A 19,219-nucleotide genomic window follows, 5' to 3' on the forward strand; every position below is an offset into this window, starting at 1 on the left:
GCTAACTAAATTGATGTCTCTGCCCTTTAAAATCTGGGACCTTAGCCTGGGCGAAATATCAGCACAGGGAGAAACAAAAGACATACCGAATGGGCTGGCAGGCATGGCGGACGCCAGAGTGTTCATCTGGGCGGGTTGGGTGGTGGTGGGGAGCATATCAGCTTGCTGCATGGGCGGGGGTAGGATCGGCTGCTGCGCCGGGGTTTCCAGGGCGCTCAGACGGGCTTCTACTGCTCTGCTTGCATCTAGCAGAGACAGCAGGATGGCTCTTGACGACCCCTGTCGGCTCGGCGGAGCTACGAATGGGGCCGCTTCCGCTTCCGGGGCGGCGGCCTGGAGGTCAGTGCGACCAGGAAGGACGAGGCGTCTCGCGGCGGCCCCGCGGCCTGCGTTTCCCCGGCGGCTCCCGGCTCTCGGGGCTGCCTCTACTGGTCTTCGCCCGCGGCCTCTCGCGCGTCCGCGCCGAGCGGCCTCTCCTTCCGGCACGCTCGCACGCGTACTTGGGCGTCCACGGGCCGTCGCAGTGGCGCGCCCCGTGCCACGGGAACGCGTGCTGGGCCTTCTCGTTGGGGCTATGCTAGCAGCCTGTGCAGCCTGTGGTCCAGCCACTTCGCCAGCCCTTCTCGTTGGGGCTATGCTAGCAGCCTGTGCAGCCTGTGGTCCAGCCACTTCGCCAGCGTCTTCATCAGAAGACTCGGAAAGCAGGTACGCTCCGTGGCCGGTCCGGAACAGGGAAGCGATGTCTAAGCTGTCGTCGCTGTCCAAGGACAGCTCTGACTCGGAGCTCGACATAACGGAATGGAGTGGGGAGCGTTGAAATCTGCGGTGAATATCCACGGGTGGAGAAGGCTTGAGGATGCTGATTCGGTCTGCAGATGTGGAGCAAAACACGCTTCGGAGGCCGCAAAACAACGCTTCGGAGGCCGGCTTCAAGGGAGATGGACTGCCGTGGGCTGCTGCTGCTATGATCGGCCAGAGAGAGAGAGGTGACGTAGAACCCTTGCTATATATATGAGGATTAACTGACGTCATGTTTGACGTCATAGCAGACGTCATACTAGGATTTTTGACTGACCACGTTATGCTAGAACTTGACTGACGTCAGGGGATGATCGGATTACGCGTGAGTGGCCTTCTGCTTGAACTATGGTCTAGAGACCTCACTTGTAAATATATCTGATAGAGAATAAAATCTATTCTTTCCGCTAAATGTATATGTAAATGTATATCCTACTTTTATGGTAAATCTTCCTGGACTCATTGGTTTCAATTCATTTGGTATTAGATAAGCTGTGATATACATTTACATATACATTTAGCGGAAAGAATAGATTTTATTCTCTATCAATTGGCGTCACGAACAGGATATCTACGAGAGCGGGTAAGTCTGAATTAATTTCATAATTAATTACTGAAGCTGTCGTCTGATATCTAAAAGAATCTGAAATGTTTGCATGTTGTGGGTGTGTCAAAATGACATTGTATATAACTGTAAATATGTATATTAACCTAAGTTAGTATTTTGTGGGCTTCTTGAGACAAAGGGGGGACGCGTCAATGTAAATAATACAGATGACCTCAGGACCATTACAAACTCTCTTGACCGGCTGTATTTTGCAGTGACCAGGATGGTCCAGTGTTAAGCTGCACAGCAAGAGAGCCTGAGAAGCGTTATCACATATTGCCTAAAAAGGCCATAAGGCTGCATTAGCAGCGACTATTATAGTCCAGTGGGAAACTGCGGTGATTCTAGGCATATGCTTGATACGGTCTTTAAGAACCACACGACATACTAAATAAAACCAAAAGATCTCCCCATAACATACCACTCACTCGAGGGGTGTGTGTTGCCCCATGGCGCGCTGGCTAGGATCGGCCAGAGATATTGAGCACCGAGCGAGACTGGGAAGCAATCATAGTTGTCTAACCAATATGGTTGATATGTTTTTAAAAGTATATTTAATAGCTTACATTCTCTGCAATACATGTATATTGACAGAGGGCATGAATCTCAATGTACACATGTATCGATGTACAGAGTCAAATATTCAGCCGCGATGTCACAATTTGACATACGCTTTATACTGTAAAAAGAAGAGGAGGAGGAAAAGGCAGAGAGGAGGGGGTGTTGACTTGACTTGGAGCCTACAGTGCTGCCTGTCTGTATCAGCAAGTGTTCCTGTCTCATGGCCATTGTCATGCTGAGTTTCTGAAGGCCAGAGCAAAGGGGAGAAATCTCCTGCTTGATAAGCTAGTTATGTGTCTCTGCATAGTGCAAATATGCATTTGTGAGATGTCATGGGTGAATCTATATGTCAGATGTCATGTCATAATGTGTATGTCATGTCATCGTTTATAGCATTAATTATGTGTATGCAATTATAGCTTATTGATTAGGAAATGGCAATGGAACTTATATTTTTCTCCAACAATATCTATGTTAGAAATCACGCATCACCGAGGCGTGATTTCTAACCCCACATAGGATAAGCAATAACCACGCCCTGTGGCGCTGGGATTGGCCAGGAGCATTGAAGCTTGGGACTAAAGCACCTGGGGTTTTTCATCTTTTAAAATAAAGATGTTTAAAAAACTATTGCTTGTTACATTTTCAGTGCTGTACCTTTTCTCTGGGTAAGAATTGAGCTTGAAATTAACGATATGATACATTATATTATATGAGCTATGAACGTGAACACAACACGTTTATATTATTGCATGTTTTTGTAGATTGTGTACATTGTGTGGATTACAATTATTATACTTATTATTATTATTATTACTATGCTAAGGAAGGTAGGTGACCATAATTCATTTCAATGTCCGCTCTCAATGTCCGCTCTCGAAATCGCTGTCCGTTCTCAAGAGCTATTCAGTTGGTTCATGAAATCGCTGGGCTGCGTGCCCTCCAGTGTTGCTCCTGGCCAATCCCGGCGCCACAGGGCGTGGTTATTGCTTATCCTATGTGGGGTTAGAAATCACGCCTCGGTGATGTTGTTAGCTTAGCTTTTAGCTTGGCATTATTATAGATATCTGATGTCAAGATTATGGACGTTTCAATTCCATTACCGCTCGTGTGGAATCATGCCACATATCGTCAACAACAAACAGCAGCGGGAGATGTGATCTATCTATGTGATGGACACCCGGACAGCAAACGGAGTGGGCTGTCGGGACTCCCAGCAGACAATGGTTAGTTAGATATCGATTTCATGTTCTCATAATTATATTTACAATCATAATGAACCGCGATGTAACAGAAAAAGTGACATTTACAAAGCGCAGGCACCTTGCCCCGTATGCTCTCGTTATAGCCTGTTTGAGGAGACTACTCAGAGCTCAAAATCTTCCGTGGGCATCCGAATGAAGCCAAACATATTTCGGTGAGTAAAACATCATATTTTAAGCTGGAAATGAGGACCTTGGTGTAAAAAAACGAAATTCTCCTTTAAGTGGCTACAAGTGGGACAGTATTGTAGCTTCTGCTTCACATGATTCTTGAGTGGCCTTGTAGAGCTTATTTTGCAATAAAGATGGGCTTGCTGTACTGTATCCCTTATTTGCATCCTACCACTTTCCCAAGCAGAGTGGGTGAATACCTGGGATTTGAAACGTATTCATACTCTAACATCTTCTTTAAAGGGACAGGCCAACTTTTTGAGAGATCCACCTATTTGCCATATTGCCCATACATGAACAAGATAAACAATGTTTTTATTGTCACTCTCCGTGCAGTACATTGTGAGGTACAGCCCTGTAGTTAGTTAGATTCGCAAATGAATGGGAGTTACCGGTTCAGCTCCATACCCCCGTTCAATCGCCCAAAATACACCATTCCAACAGCGCCAGAAACACTCACATATACATGTTGTGAGCGGTTGTATACTCACCACCACGCAATGAAACAATCCAGGAAACGGCCATTTTTCAAAGTAAATCCACACACCGAGATCTACCAAAGATTAACCAAACTAAGCAAGAGTAACTCATGTTACTTCCTAGTTTGCCATGAGGCGCTGTACACAGGTGCATGCGCTGTGTACAGCGCCTCATGGAAAACGAGGAAGTAACTTTGGTTGTACTCTGTTAGTTCGGTGACTCTGCGTTTGTTTGAGGAGCTGTGTGAAATCACTGCACCTGGCTGCCGTGTTTGGAAAGTAGTTGTGGCGATCTATTTACCTTCGAAAATGACCGTTTCTCCGCATTTTGGATTATTATTTCATCACACGGTGAGTACACGAGTCACAACATGACTTGAGCTGTACCGGTAACTCCCATTTATTTGCGAATCTAACTAACTGCAGGGCTGTACCTCACAGTGCACTGCACAGAGAGTGATGACAAAAGCATTATTTATCTTGTATGGGCAATATGGTGAATCTCTCAAAGAGTTAACAGATTAACGTTTGGTGAAAAGCAAAAGAGTGTGAGACACCTTGTATTCATCCCTCACCTGTTCTTCTGAACCCAGCAGCCTAGTTTGTCCTTGCAGGATGGAGGAGGTCCTTTCAGATCCCTCATTTCCTCCCAGACCAGGCGGGGAGCTCTCAGGGGGAGCCGGTAGATCTGGAAACAGCACAGAATACAGTTGATTACAAGTTGAGATGGTCCAGGTAGAAGATCAGCACAAATGGCACTACTCTTGCATTCAGACTAGCTTGCTACCATCTGACTCTGCACATACTGTATATTGATACTGAAAGGGTTCCTAAAGCCACAAATATGGACAGAGTCAGCGTGATGATGTCAACCATTGGTTTTTGGACTCCCGCTTTGGAGTCTAGTGTGGCCGTCACCATCTCAGGGTTGTTGCACAGCTGTTGTTGGGGTTGTTGCACAGCTCGCCTCGCGCGAGACGGGAGAGCAGGAACTTCCCAGAGCCACAGCTCCACATGGTTCAGCAGTCCGCAAGCTGTGCGATCACTCGACAGACGACCTGTCATTCTATCGCACACATGGGCAAAATACGGCGCCCCCAGTGTGGCCCGCGATGGAATTGCAAATCTTTTTTTTTTTTTTTTTTAACAATGCACCTGAACACAATATGCAAGATACCCGCTGAATAAGTTTCCAAATGTTCATGTCATTCTGGCCAATACTTCACTTCTGTTATAGCATTTCAGTCTGGAATATGGAATATCTTTCAATAATATTTATGACTAAAAGGCTAAAAGTAATCTCATGTGTAAGAAATGACTGTTCTACATTGAAGTAGAAATTTAATTCTACAACAGCATGAGTGAATACTGGATTCTGATTGGCTAGCAACAGTGGTAAATAGGCCAACAATCTACAGTTCGGCTCCAACCGCAGTATCACTCCGCTCCCTGATGAATGAAGAACACCTGTGCTGACTCCGCCCACTGTTAGCCTGTCAGTCTACAAATCTCTAACAAGGAAATGTCCGATTTCGTAGTAACGTTTGATTTACTGGGTGGATTGAGTTTTGAGCAGTGGTTAGATGAAGATGAAGGTGAAGTGAACAAAGAACGATATGGTGAAATTGGGGAGAGAGAACTGGCTGAGCTTGAGTTGTCACGGAGTGAACCTGGGACTGTCAATGGAACTATATTCTGTGGCGGAAGGATAAATGTATTCTGAAACCAGTAATGATTGTAAATAAATGAATTGAATGTTACAATTGTGTATTTTTTATATTATGTGGTAGCTATTGTAGAAAAGAAATTTACCACTCGAGGAAGGGGGTTGTGGCCACATTTACCACTGGTACAGAGTTTATGGCACTCGGCTTCGCCTCGTGCCACAACCCTGTACCAGTGGTAAATGTGGCCACAACCCCCTTCCTCTCGTGGTAAATTTCTTAAATAATTAACTTGTTGGTTTTGGATTTATTTAGCTTCAACAGTGCATTTTTGTTCTTGTGTGACCCTCAACACAGGCTTTGAGAATCCAGGGCCACTTACTGATACTTATGCTTAAATTAACCCACTCATAGTCTGGTCTATTTCAAGAAAAACATTTCGGCTAGTGGAAATTCTAATTGGCTGGTAACTTTAAAATCTAGCAGCTAGATTGGCAGGTGGTCAACAAAGTTAATTTCAAGCCCTGCAGGTAGAGCAGGTGGTGACATATAGTGAGTGAGTGAGAAAAGGATCAAATATTGGTGGTTAAGACTGAATAATGACATCACAACTGTTAATTATAAATGAGTTATTCCTCTAAACTAGGGATGCACCGATTGCCATTTTCTTGGCCGATTCCGATTTCCGATTTTTGAATAGTCTGACTTGCCGATACCGATTTTTGCCGATTCCGATTTTTTTTTCTAAAAACAACAATTGACAGCTTACACAAACGTTTTTGTAACTTTGTTTGAAAATTAAGATTCAAAGAACAATTCTTACATCTAATGGGGATCCAAATAAACAAATAAACAATTCTTATCATTTGCATGAAGTAGGACCATCTCACTCAAACACATCTCAAAATAAAAGTGTTCCAGGTTAGGCTACTTGACAGAGCTTTTTGTGCAAATACAATGAATACAAAAATTTAATTAAATCCAATAGCCTATATCCCACAGCTATCATGCATTTACTTTTCCAAAAGAAAACAGGTGCAACAGAACATCAAAATGATCCATGGACAAGGAGTTTATAGCCTGGCTCCAGACCAGTCCTCTTGAGTAGAGGGGAAATGAGTTTATGAGTAACAGTAACGATCTTCAGTCTGAATATCAGGCGGAGTTTACACACAGTCCGAAGTTTGGTATGCGTATTTTTATCTGCCATCCGAAAAAATATCGTCACGCACAGAAAACCTGGCACACTTGTGAGTCCGATGCATTTTTATTATTATGTCCGTCGTTCTCATGTCGTTCTATTTGCAATACGAAACAAATAAGTCTCTTCCACGTTACAACATGAGTGACAGGCTGAGGCAGCAGCAGTGATGTGGAATGGAGAATGCAGGTCGGGGAATGGTTATACTGGACACAATGCTCACGTTCACCTCGCCAAGCCGGCTGTGCGCGGTGGCCGGGTGCAGCAGCACTGCTTCCCGGGGAGAGAGAGCAGAGAGAGGGGGGCCAGTGAGGTGAAGCGAGCCACTCAGACTGGACTCCAGCCGAGCGGGACTCGGCCGCACCTCTGTCTCCACGGCTTATTTTCGACTTGCATGTGTGACAAACTGCGAGCTTTGTCTACTTCACTGACGGTGAAAAAAATCCATAACGAGGAAGGTATGCTGGCGTGTGTGGTGTGGTGGCTGGGTGCCTGTCTCGGTGCTTTGGGGTGCGCGCACGTCTTGTGAAAATCGGCTCACAGAATCGGCTATTTAGAGTGACCGGCGCAGATCACCGATCGAGGCCGATCACGTGAAAATCGGCCATTTCCGGTCACGTGCCGATCGATCGATGCATCCCTACTCTAAACCTGGCTTCAAATGCCCCAAATTTTTCACGCTGGCCCCGTTCAGCCCTTTTTTGTGGCCCTCTCTATCATCAAAGTTCCTGGGTTACGGCATGACAATATTTGTTCGGCCCCCGGCAACAATCTGGGTTTCTCATGTGGCCCCCCATGAAAAATAGTTGCCCACCCCTGTTCTATCGTCTATTTTACTCTAAAGTTTAAACAGGTGAGTTCTATAGAAATTCACCCCGTGTACAGTTGTTATGAAAGGGATTTCATAACCAAATGATGATGTTTTGAACCAGGCTGTAAACATGCTTAATCCTGTCGTAAAGACGGGCATTTTATCATGGGGGTGAATGGGGAACTCCCTTGGAGCCAGCCTCAAGTGGCCATTCGAGGAACTACAGCTTTCAGTATCTCTTCTGCTGCTTCCTCTGTCAAACCCTGATTGAAAATTGTGAGATTTTATTGAGACAACTGAATAAAAAAATAAAAAAATCTAAATTTGTATGGAATTATAAATAAGACTAATGATGCACTTAGCAAATTGTATCCCATTAAATTATTTTGAAAAGTAATTTGTTTTTTCTTTAAGATATTGATACTGGACTCTTGATTTGTTCTGATTTGACTTGGTGTTCTACATTTAGACTTGAGAATGTGCCTCCAGATTTGAAACTGTGATATTTTTAAATGAGGATTTCAAAATGACAAGAGGATGTTGCGGAATTTGCTTGGCACAAACTTTACCCTGTTTGGGGGCATCTGGGTAGTGTAGCGGTAGATTCCCTGCCTACCAACACGAGGGTCGCAGGTTCGCACCCCTGTGTGTCACCTCCGGCTTGGCGCCCCTCAGTCGGGGTGGAAGGGAACTGGTGGGAATAGCGTGATCCTCCCAAGTGCTAGGTTCTGCCAGTGAAGCTCCACGCTGTCAGGTGAAAAGAAGCGGCTGGCAACTACGCATGTGTCGCCTGAGCTATGGTAAAAAAATGGTAAATGGGACTGTCACTGCATTTATATAGCGTTTTTTATCCAAAGCGCTTTACAATGTGCCTACATTCACCCATTCACACACCGAAGGCGGCCAGCTGCCACGCAGGCACAGCCATCGGGAGCAATTTGGGGTTCAGTGTCTTGCCCAAAGACACTTCGACATGCAGACTGGAGGAGCCGGGGACCGAACTACTGACCTTCTGGTTGGTGGACGACGCGCTCTACCTCCTGAGCCACAGCCGCCCCGGCTCTCCCCAGATCAGCAGAGGCTGGAGCAGTGACCGGGGCAGCAGGTGGGCAAATTGGCCAAGTACAATTGGGGAGAAAATGGGGGAAGGAAATCAGGAAAGAAAAAAAATTACCCTGTTTGTGTTTCCCCTGGCATGATGCCCTCCAAACAGATACAGGACTCCATCGACACAAACCCCACAGCTGCCTGACATGGACGTGTGCAGGTTCCCTCCCGTTATGTGCTTTGTCCTGTCAATACATGTGAATTTGTATTAGTGACCCTACAGTACTTTCCTTTCATTTCTGTGACATGATACTGATGATGGTTGCTAACCGTTATGTTATCAATACACAATAGAAATGGTTATTACCATACTCCTGACTCCATATTATATGCCCAGATCTCAACTCTCGGCAGGTACAAGTCAAAGAATCCGAGGTTTTGAGCGTTCTTGTTGCAGGGGGAGAAAAGAATCGCTTAGATAAACATGTCATCTGTGGGCAGAATACATAAGAATATGTGTCAGGCTCTTCATGTAAGATGCTTACCTTGTAGCCGCCCCACACATACATCAAGTTCCCATCGACCACTGCAACATGACCACTGCGTTCAGCCGGGGCATCCAACTCAAACGACTCTGACGCTTCTTGATCCAGCAGCGGCATTCTGTCCACCACGTCCTCCTCCTCCTCCTCTTCCTCGTCTTCCTCCTCATCATCTTCGACTAACCAGTCAAATTCTCTATCCTCTTCATCTCTGTCTGAGTCATCGTCCACGTCCCCCGGCGGCACGAGGTCTCCATCATCTTGCTCCATCTCTGCCATGGTGTCCTGCTGGGGCAGGAGAAAGAGGAGGAGTCAGTCTCTGGTTCAAAAGACAAATCACCCACTATTTCTGTGAATGATGTCACCCAGATATGAGAGACAATGGGACATTAGCCACATGAACATGCTAGCCAAGGGTAACTGACTTGGTATATTCTGTCTACCAGGGTTGGGGTCCATTCCTTAATGAATCAATTCCAATTCAACGGATGAATTGGAAACAGAACTTGAAAATATCTGCAGGAAATATAATTAGAATTTCAGGAAGTTTAATTTATGCAAAGAAATTGCATTATTATTATTTTTTCTTTTCCACATATCTCAATTTTGAATATCATAAAATGTATATTCATGTAATCATAATACATACATTATGACTGAATGTATTTGATTTGTTTTCATTCTTAATTGATTAATGTTTGATTTATACGGAACAAACATATACATACAATACTTTTGTTTTTGCTCCCATTCTTCTTGATTTGAAATAAAGGATAAAAGACTTCTTCTATGCACACTAGGGATGTTCATCAATTATCGAAAATCGATAATTGATCGTTAAGGATTGGAATCGATCCTGTGGCATTTGGATCGATTTTTTAATTATTAAAAAAAAAAAATTTTTTTTTTTTTGACTAGGTTTGGGTGGAATTCGTTCCTCCTCGCCCCACTCCATTGCACAGCCGACTAACGTGAGGTGGAGCTTCATATAGTCTCTAGTTTTCTGGCTGGGCACGGGCCTTTGTGCCAACAAAACTGTTTTAAACATGGGAAATTCACACCGGCATGCCGGGGACAGCAGTGTTGGAGAGGAGACACATTGAAATAAAGAGTTCATTGAGGAGAACACGTTGTCTTTCGTATTTTCTGCCATAGGCATTCATTTTGTAAAAAAAAAAAAAAAAAATATTATAAATTAATTTTCACCGATTATCGATTTTGGAAAATTTTCAAAATGAACATCCCTAATGCACACAAAATACTCATTTTTCGCTCATATTTTGTTCAGATTTGTTTAAATCCACATTCTTTACCAAGATAATCCATCCACCTGACAGCTGCCTGTGGCATATACGAGGGATCCGCCGAGCAGCATTTTGGTAAACAAACTGCGTCACTGGGTGGCAACGGCAATGGAAATGGAACCCTATGAAGCCTGAGCTTTGGGAGGCTTGAGTGTCTGACTCTTAGCCTGGTAAACCAGCCCGTCACGTGAAGTCACATTTCATTTGGTTCTGCGTGACGGTCTGGCCCCGACAGCATGGGGGGATTTTAGCAGGGCCGGGAGCATGGGCGGGCGTAGTTGCCTTGACAGACAACTCCGTCGGATCCAATCAAACCCAAATCCACTCGGGAGAATGGCAAAAACATATTTTCCGCCGAGAAACTCTGCGGTTGCGGTGATACTCCTGTACTTGTTTAATTGTTGTTATTGAGTCTATTTCTGCAATAACTGCACTTTATGGCTGTTTAAACTAGACAAACACTGACATGACTCCTCGAGACGATCTGGCAAGGAGGCGGCCATTACTGTTTTGTTAGTGCAGTGCTAGTGGCGTTCCTGATTGGCCAACTTGCGCTGTCAATCACAGCGGAGTCGCTGATTGGCTCTTCCGCTCTTCCGCTTCTGCTAAACCCCCCCACTGGCGTCGGGGCCAGACCGCCACGGAGAACCAAATGAAATGTGAGTTCACGTGACGGGCTGGTTTACCAGGCTATCTGACTCTAGCCCGCTGACTCTGTTTACATTTTAAAAACTGCAACAGTTCACACAACTTTAACACAACATGCATATATTATACATCAAACTCTTGAGCTACTTCTGCTCTCACTCAGAATGTCCAAATATAAGTGATGTGATGTATAGTTTTTGAGATATTAAACGTTTGTTTGGCACAACTCATACTAATAACTGCTGCGGGGTTCCACATTTCTGGGTGGCAAGTGACGTCACGCTGATTCGTCCTATTAAGATGCTGATAAACAGGGGCGTCACAGGGTTTTCCCACTAGTGGGTGAAAATAGTAGCCAGCATGGAACAGGGCGGGGGAATCTGCATATGGAAGTCCGAACACTGCCTAGCCGGGAAACTAGCCTTCTCATGAAGCGACACCTCTGAGTTACACACAGCACAAACAGCATGCTTGTGACGGTGTTGGTTGGCTTGTCTATAGCACAGTATTGTCTATATAGCACAGTATTGCAATATTGGTTATTGTGACAGAAAGAAAGTAGCCGGCTGGAAATGTTTCAATGTCCGGCCATTTAGCTGCAGCTTATGGAAAACCCTGGCGTCATGCAAGCCAAAATTCTGAGGGGGCGACATTCGGCAGTGACCAAAGGTCCCCGGCTAAAGGATTTCGGTGGGGACAGATAAAGTGTGCTGAATCCACTCATGATTGATTGATTTATCTATCAATCGGTCCATTTGAAGCCATATTATAATATCTCATTTTAAATTAGCATTAGGATTAGACTTATCTCATTATTCAGTTGTAACCAACAATATTTTTGCTCCTTTTCTCATTAGGGTAAATATTGTGTATGGAGGGTTTACCCATTTATTTCTGTTGTGGTAAATATTGTATATTTATTTAGAGATTTTGGTCAATTATGTGTGGTTTTATGTTATTAGCTCTACACTGCTGCCACTTTTCTTGAAATAGCTCAATCTTGCTTAACCCAACATGTTATTCACATAAAAAGACTATATCCACAATGTGAATTATTTTAGAACTGCATCTTGACCTGGAGACATCAAATGGAATTCAGTGTTTTGCTAACTACACTACAGTATAACGTGAGTTCGGTAAAGTTGGAAATAGTGGTGGTAAAGACTAACAGCTCACTGCCATAACAGCTCTGGCTAACATTAGCTGCATGGTAGGTACCCTATGGTAGGTACAAGTAGCCAACTAACTATGCAACATAAGTCACAGTAACTAACAGCATTTCATTTCCACATGTTTGTTAAGGGGATTGATGCTCTATACTACTTCTACTACTACTGACCGCCATGATCCCCCCTGCCCACACACACACACCCTCAGTTTCAATAGGCACGTCGCTTCTGCTGATAAACAGCATTCCTCGTATGCAATCTTGCATATTGTGGCAATAAAGTGATTCTTGTTGTCACTTTCACTCAAATGTGCAGTTTTAGCACACAACACAATGCCACAGATGTCATAAGTTGGACCCAGATCATAAGCGTTATCCAAGGCAACGTTAGAAAACACAACTTAGCTTGCAAATTGTGTAGCAACTTACCGGATGATTACTTCGGTATGTCAAACTGGCTAGTTTGAGCTGTTAGCGTCGTTTCTGTAATCGAGCGGAGAAACCAAATGAAGCCCCATTATCGACACTCAACATATTTTGTGCTCAGCAGTAGGTCAGCGAGCACCTAACAGCTGTTCACCAGAGAACAACGCTACGTCAGGTAAAATAAGTTGCCTATAATGTTACACTATCGTCTCAGTGTGGTATTAAAAGCCTTCTATCTCCAGTGGAAAGTATTCGCACCTGTCTTGGCCTACCTTGTCAGATGTTTGTTTTCGTGTACATTTCAAAAGCAGAACGCCATTTTTGTTTTTGTGGTCTTTTTAGTCTTCTTCTTTTAAGATTTATTGGCGGTTGGCAAACTACGAATTGGTGCATTACCGCCACCAACTGGTATGGAGTGTGGATCAGAATGACCAGAATCTAGTACACAAAATGTAACAATTATGGTTAAAATGGGAGGGGGGGGGGGGGCACACTTCTCAACTGACACGGATAGATTTTAACTAGCCATTTCAATTGTCAACCTTTTGGCACCAACTATTGACTGAGATACACATCTACAAAATAAATGGATTCAATCAAGGTTAAATAAACTTTGTAGAAAAGTTATTTTGAATATGAATTCAAATTCCTTTTGCACATGGCCTTTGATAGAATCTTGAATGTTTTTGTTAAATGTTCTCAGCCATTAGTCAAATACTAATTGGAGTAAAAGCAATAATTGTAGAATGGCATCAAGTCTCCATTTGGTGGTTTTATTTAATTTATATTACATCGAAATAGTCTCAGATGATTAGTCCACATTGCAGGAGTTTACTCCCGGACACTAGGGGGCAGTGCAGTACTGCCTGTGGAACAGTCTAGGTTAGAGTGTGTTGTTGCCACGTCCTTTTCCTTCCGGTCCTGTGCAAGTGTGCACTTTGTCTCTCCTCTCTCTTCAGCATGTGATTGCTTGTTTGATGTAAGTCTGCTATTATTTATACGCTTTATGTGACAAGATTTATGTTAACAATGTTCACTCATGTTATAGTGCTATGTCATGCATTCGTTCATGTGTTGTTATGTCACCCGCAGGGTGTTGTCATCTTTGTGGAAATAAAATTGCTAGCAGACATTGAGGAGTCTTTCTTCATGACAACACCATCATGCTGGTCAAATGCCCCTTCCCCGGCTGCGACTTTGAGACCGGAGACGTCTCAGAGGGACTTGCCATCGCGCTGCTGACGACCCACGGACATGCCCATCGGGATGCAGCGGCCCTGCCCCCAGCTCACCAAGGCCCGAAGCTGGAGCGGCCTAGAGTCGACACCGGCATCTCGACAGAGGAATGGAATGTGTTCGCCCGGCGTTGGAATGTCTTCTGCACAGGCTCGGGCATAGGAGCAGCCCAGGCCCCGTTCCAGCTGTTTCAGTGTGCGGGGCCCGAACTTGGTGACAGCCTACTGAAAGCGGACCCGGATGCCGCCTCCGGGACTTTGGCTGACCTACTCGCCGCTATGCGCTCGCTGGCCGTTGTCCCGGTCGCCACATGCGTCCTGCGCACAGAGCTGCTTCAGTTGCGTCAGGAACGCGATGAGACATTCCGCGCCTTTACCGCCAGAGTGCGTGGGAAGGCAGAGACATGTTCCTACGTTGCTGTCTGTGAATGCGGCAGGGATGTGAGCTACACCGATCACATCATCCGCGATGTCCTTGTCAATGGGATCTACGACTCAGACATACGCCGCGAGGCGCTAGGCACACCTGACATTCTCACAAAGCCCGTGAACGATGTGATCGCACTCGTTGAGGGCAAGGAAATGGCTCGTAACGCCCTCCCGTCATCCGCCCTGTCGGCTGTCTCCTCATTCCAGCGCTCGAGGAAGAGCCCACAGCTGAGCCCACAGCCAAGCCCACAGCGGAGCCCCTCCTTGGCCCCGAGCCCAGCTGATATGGCGAGACGAGCCGCGTGCCCAGGATGTCAGAACACCTTTCCTGTCTTCACAGAGGGGTCTCGTGGATGGAATACCAAGCCTCACCAGCTCTGTATCGACTGTTTCAGGGCCCGCCGACGCAAGCGGCGGCCGCCACCATTTGACGGTCAGCAGGCCACCATGGGGTCCGAGGAGCAGTTGCAGACGCCGTCTGACGGTCAACAGGCCGCCCTGGAGTCGGAGCCGATCTCCCAGCTCTCGACCATTCAGTCTGAGGCGCACCCAGGCCACTATCACGGGAGCCGTCGCCAACGCCGCAAGGCAGCACCAGTCAGACTCGAGCACCATATCTTCTCCAAGGGCGAATGGAGGCGGGCCAGGCTGAGGGAACACCCCCGGGCACTGATCACCGTCTCGGTTGACAATCCGGTCAGTCAGGGGGACGGCGCCGGCCGTCGGCCATCGGGGATCAAGGTGAAGGTGTCTGCTATCGCAGACACAGGTGCGCAGTCGGACATTTGGTCTCTAGAGGAGTACCTCGCCTGCGGATTCTCGCGTGACGACCTACGCCCTGTCAGCCTCAGCCTCTCGGCTGCCAACCGCTCCCCCATAGCCATTGATGGCGCATTCTTCGCTAGACTCTCTGCGGTCCCCAAGAGCGGCGGGGGGTCGTCCTGCCGCTCCATGGTGTATGTAAGCAGCTCGGTCCGGGGCATGTACCTCTCCTATGGGTCGCTGCTCAACCTCGGCCTCCTGCCCAAGGACTTCCCGACAGGTGGTGCGGGGCAACCCAGGGACGAGCGCGATTCCGTCCCCCCTTCCTCGCCGGACCTGCCCTTGTCTGTCAACGCAGTGAGGTACGCCAACGACGGCTGCGACGGCCATGACCCCCATGGCGCCCGGTGCGCATGCCCACAGCGCGCTGTCCCTCCGTCGCGCCCCGCGGCACTGCCATTCCCCTGCACGCCTGAGAACAACGACCAGATGAAGAGGTGGTTGTTTGAGAGGTACGCCTCGTCCACATTTAACACGTGCCCCCATCGGGCGCTGCCTTGCATGGAGGGGCCGCCCATCGAGATGCACGTGGACCCTGCCGCCACTCCTACAGCATGCCACACCGCAGCCGGTGTGCCTCTCCACTGGCAGCACAGGGTCCGCGATGACCTTCTCCGGGACGAGGCCCTCGGGGTCATCGAGCGCGTGCCATACGGCGAGCCGGTTACATGGTGCCACCGTATGGTGGTTACCCGGAAGCACGACGGATCCCCCCGCAGAACCGTGGACCTTTCCCCGCTCAATAAGTTCTGCCAGCGTGAAACTTTCGCAACTGAGTCCCCATTCCACCTTGCACGTCGTGTTCCGAAGGGCACCTGGAAGACGGTCACGGACGCTTGGAATGGTTATCACAGTGTGCCCCTGCGCGAGTCTGATCGTCATCTGACAACCTTCATCACTCCCTTTGGCCGGTGGCGTTACACCAGGGCGCCACAGGGTTTTCTGTCGTCGGGTGATGGCTACAACCGCCGCTTCGATGCTGTCCTCTCAGACTTTGAACGCAAGGAACGTTGCGTGGATGACACGGTCCACTACGACACAGACCTGGAGCAGCACTGGTGGAGGACCATCGACTTCCTGATACGTGTCGGGCGGTCGGGCGTCGTGTTGAACCCGGACAAGTTCCAATTTGCGCAGAGGAGTGTTGATTTTGCTGGCTTCAGGGTGTCGGAGGCGACTATCGAGCCACTTCCCAAATACCTGGATGCCATTCGGGACTTCCCCCGCCCGGTCTCCACGACGGATATCAGGAGCTGGTTCGGCCTCGTCAACCAGGTGACTAACTACGCCCAGTTGCGCGACACTATGGCCCCCTTCAAGCCCTTCCTCAGCCCACGCTGCAAGTTCTTGTGGTCACCTGAGCTGGAGGAGGCCTTCCAGGCGTCCAAGCATGTCATAATTGGGGCCATTCGCGAAGGTGTGGAGATCTACGACATGCAGAAGCGCACCTGCCTCCGCCCCGACTGGTCCAGGCGAGGCATTGGCTACTTCCTTCTCCAACAGCATTGCAGCTGTGCCTCAGGCGTGCCGGACTGCTGCCCGGGGGGTTGGAGAATCACACTCGCTGGGTCGCGCTTCCTGTCCCCGGCGGAGCAGCGATATGCGGCTATTGAAGGGGAGGCCCTGGCCGTGGCCTGGGGCCTGGAGCAGACACGATACTTCACGCAGGGATGCGACAACCTCGTCGTGGTCACCGACCACAAGCCCCTGGTGAAGATCTTCGGGGACCGCACTCTCGACGAGATCACGAACTCACGCCTGTTCAGGCTGAAGCAGCGTACCCTCCCGTGGCGTTTCGAGGTTGTGCACCTTCCTGGCAAGAGCAACCATGCCGCTGACGCTGCCTCGAGGCACCCTTCCCCCTCGGGCTCGGCTAACGGCCTCTCTCTGGAACCGCCGGGCGTGTCTGACGCCGTGGAATTGGCGCTTATGGCTTCGATCCGCACCGATGCTCAGGAGCTCGGCACCGTCTCCTGGCCCCTCCTCGCACAAGAGACAGTGGCTGACGCGTCCCTCGGCCGCCTACTGGGCATGATTGAGCACGGGAACGGGGTGGACGCGCATGACCCTGCCGTGGCGAGTTTGTCACCGGCCTGTGACTCCTTCTATGCGCAGGACGGGGTCTTGCTGTACCAAGATCGCGTCGTGGTTCCCCTGTCCCTCCGCGAGAGGGTCCTTCGGCACCTTCATGCCGCCCACCAGGGGGTTTCAGCGATGGAGCAGCACGCCCGGGCCATAGTCTACTGGCCTGGGATGTCAGGGGATATCCGCGCCGTCAGGAACGGGTGCGCAGACTGCAACCGCAACGCCCCATCGCAGGCGGCCACGCCCCCCCTGCCATCTCCGCCACCGTCGGCCCCATTTGAGGGGGTTTTTGCGGACTTCTTTGACTACGGGGGCCGCCACTACCTGGTCGTCGGGGATCGGCTCTCGGGTTGGGTGGAGGTCCTGGGCGCTGCGGCCGGGACTGATGCTGGAGGCGCGGCTGGCCTCGTTCGCCACCTCCGCTCATTCTTCCGTACCTTTGGTGTGCCTGAGGAGCTTTCGAGCGATGGCGGCCCAGAGTTCATGGCGAGCCACACTCAGGACTTCCTCCACCTGTGGCAGATCAGGCATCGTGTGTCATCCGTCAGTTTCCCACAGTCCAACGGGAGAGCGGAGGTCGCTGTCAAGACTGCGAAGCGCCTTCTGGTGTCCAACATTGGCCCGGTGGGCAGTCTCGACCAGGATCGCTTCCTGCGCGTGATGATACAGCTGCGCAACACACCCGACCCGGACTGCAACCTCTCACCGGCGCAGATCATCTTCGGTCACCCCCTTCGAGGGTCGCTCTCCTTCGTCAACCGGCTTGAGAAGTTTTCGAACCCACATATCCGTCCGCTCTGGCGTCAGGCATGGGCTGCAAAGGAGGATGCCCTTCGTACGCGGATGTCCCGCACTACCGAGTCTCTGGGGGCTCATTCGAGACCGCTCCGCCCTCTGGCTCTCGGTGAGAGGGTGTTCGTCCAGAATCAGCAGGGCCCGAGCCCCAACAAGTGGGACAGATCCGGGGTGGTGGTAGAGTCGCTTGGCCACGATCAGTATCGGGTGAGAGTCGATGGTTCGGGACGTCTGACTTTGCGCAATCGGCGGTTCCTCCGTGGCTATACGCCGGTCACCCCCTATACCCAGCAGCTGCCGCCGCCGCCTCCTCTGCTTCCTCCCTCCCTGGAATGTCTGCCCCCGGCTACCCCCCCTGGCCCGGTGGTGCCCCAGGGTGACGCACGGCAGTGGACAGACGGGCCCCGTGATGCAGATTTGGGCCCCTCTCTGCTGGCGCCCTCAGGCGGGCGACGTCTCTCCCCGCGCCTTGTTCCCGCTGGTGTGGCCCCTGCCGCAATTCTCCCAGCACCGTCGCCAGTGCGGCCCACCCCTGCTGCATCTCTTCCTGCGCCGTCGCCGCTACGGCCCGCCCACCCGGCCCGCGCCAGGGGGCCGCCCAAGCGTTACGAGCCGGAGACCGGCCGATGGACTTTGAACCGAGACCGTTAACCCGCGGTGGTTCGTGGCTTCCCGGTCTGGGGGGGATGCAGGAGTTTACTCCCGGACACTAGGGGGCAGTGCAGTACTGCCTGTGGAACAGTCTAGGTTAGAGTGTGTTGTTGCCACGTCCTTTTCCTTCCGGTCCTGTGCAAGTGTGCACTTTGTCTCTCCTCTCTCTTCAGCATGTGATTGCTTGTTTGATGTAAGTCTGCTATTATTTATACGCTTTATGTGACAAGATTTATGTTAACAATGTTCACTCATGTTATAGTGCTATGTCATGCATTCGTTCATGTGTTGTTATGTCACCCGCAGGGTGTTGTCATCTTTGTGGAAATAAAATTGCTAGCAGACATTGAGGAGTCTTTCTTCACACATGTAAAATACATGTTTCCTCATCTCAGCCACCATGAGACTCATAGTGGCTGATTGGTCCAGTTTAGGTGTGTGTCATACTTGTGTAGGAACTAGGAACCCTTGCATAGTAATGGAAATCTGTTAAAAAAAAGTTGTGTTGACACG

The 19,219-nt window shown here is 49.0% G+C and overlaps 1 protein-coding gene across 2 annotated transcripts in view; it reads right to left on the reverse strand.

The window, feature by feature from the left end:
- The window catches only part of LOC310773412 (kelch domain-containing protein 2-like), a 52,497-nt gene extending 39,490 nt beyond the window's left edge, over positions 1-13,007 (reverse strand). Inside the window, exons 1-5 of one of the 2 annotated variants that reach the window (XM_083633288.1) lie at positions 12,962-13,007; positions 9,147-9,428; positions 8,969-9,048; positions 8,729-8,846; positions 4,454-4,566 (exon numbers count right to left, since the gene is read on the reverse strand). In XM_083633288.1, the coding sequence (XP_083489414.1) occupies positions 4,454-4,566; positions 8,729-8,846; positions 8,969-9,048; positions 9,147-9,422 (587 nt within the window). In that variant the 5' untranslated portion in view covers positions 9,423-9,428; positions 12,962-13,007. Of the gene's footprint in view, positions 1-4,453; positions 4,567-8,728; positions 8,847-8,968; positions 9,049-9,146; positions 9,432-12,692; positions 12,701-12,961 lie in introns of those variants that run through there. The other variant, XM_083633289.1, reaches the window with a different exon arrangement.
- Positions 13,008-19,219: the final 6,212 nt, after the last annotated feature.

The sequence above is a fragment of the Poromitra crassiceps genome, assembly GCF_964638095.1.
Source record: "Poromitra crassiceps genome assembly, chromosome: 3".
NCBI lineage: Eukaryota > Metazoa > Chordata > Actinopteri > Beryciformes > Melamphaidae > Poromitra > Poromitra crassiceps.